At 73.6% G+C, this 269-nt stretch overlaps 1 protein-coding gene across 2 annotated transcripts in view; it reads right to left on the bottom strand.

Moving 5' to 3' along the window:
* Positions 1-238, bottom strand: part of MKRN1 (makorin ring finger protein 1) — a 22664-nt gene extending 22426 nt beyond the window's left edge. For both annotated transcript variants that reach the window (XM_010566265.1, XM_010566266.1), the window contains exon 1: positions 26-238. In XM_010566265.1, the coding sequence (XP_010564567.1) occupies positions 26-198 (173 nt within the window). In that variant the 5' untranslated portion in view covers positions 199-238. The remainder of the gene's footprint in view (positions 1-25) is intronic.
* Positions 239-269: the final 31 nt, after the last annotated feature.

The following is a 269-nucleotide window of genomic DNA, read 5'->3' as shown; positions in this document are numbered from 1 at the left end:
CCCCCCGGCTGCCGACAGCGCATACCTGCAAGTGACCTGCTTGGTCCAGCCGCCTCCTCCCGGCCCCACGACGGGTGGCGGCACGGCTGCGAAGTCGAAGGCCGCGGCCGTCGCTCCCGCGACGGCGGATGTTCCCAGGGCCGCTGCCGCCGCCGCCGCGGCGCCCGCCGTTGTTCCCAGAGCCACCGCCTCCGCCATTACTGTTTATCCCACTCAGCGGCAGCACCGGAACTTCCGGGAGCACATCCTTCCGGCCGGGCGGGCGGGCA

The sequence above is a fragment of the Haliaeetus leucocephalus genome, unplaced genomic scaffold (assembly GCF_000737465.1).
Source record: "Haliaeetus leucocephalus isolate CR32 unplaced genomic scaffold, Haliaeetus_leucocephalus-4.0 Scaffold206, whole genome shotgun sequence".
Taxonomy (NCBI): domain Eukaryota; kingdom Metazoa; phylum Chordata; class Aves; order Accipitriformes; family Accipitridae; genus Haliaeetus; species Haliaeetus leucocephalus.
This window is presented reverse-complemented; position numbering and strand designations above follow the sequence as displayed.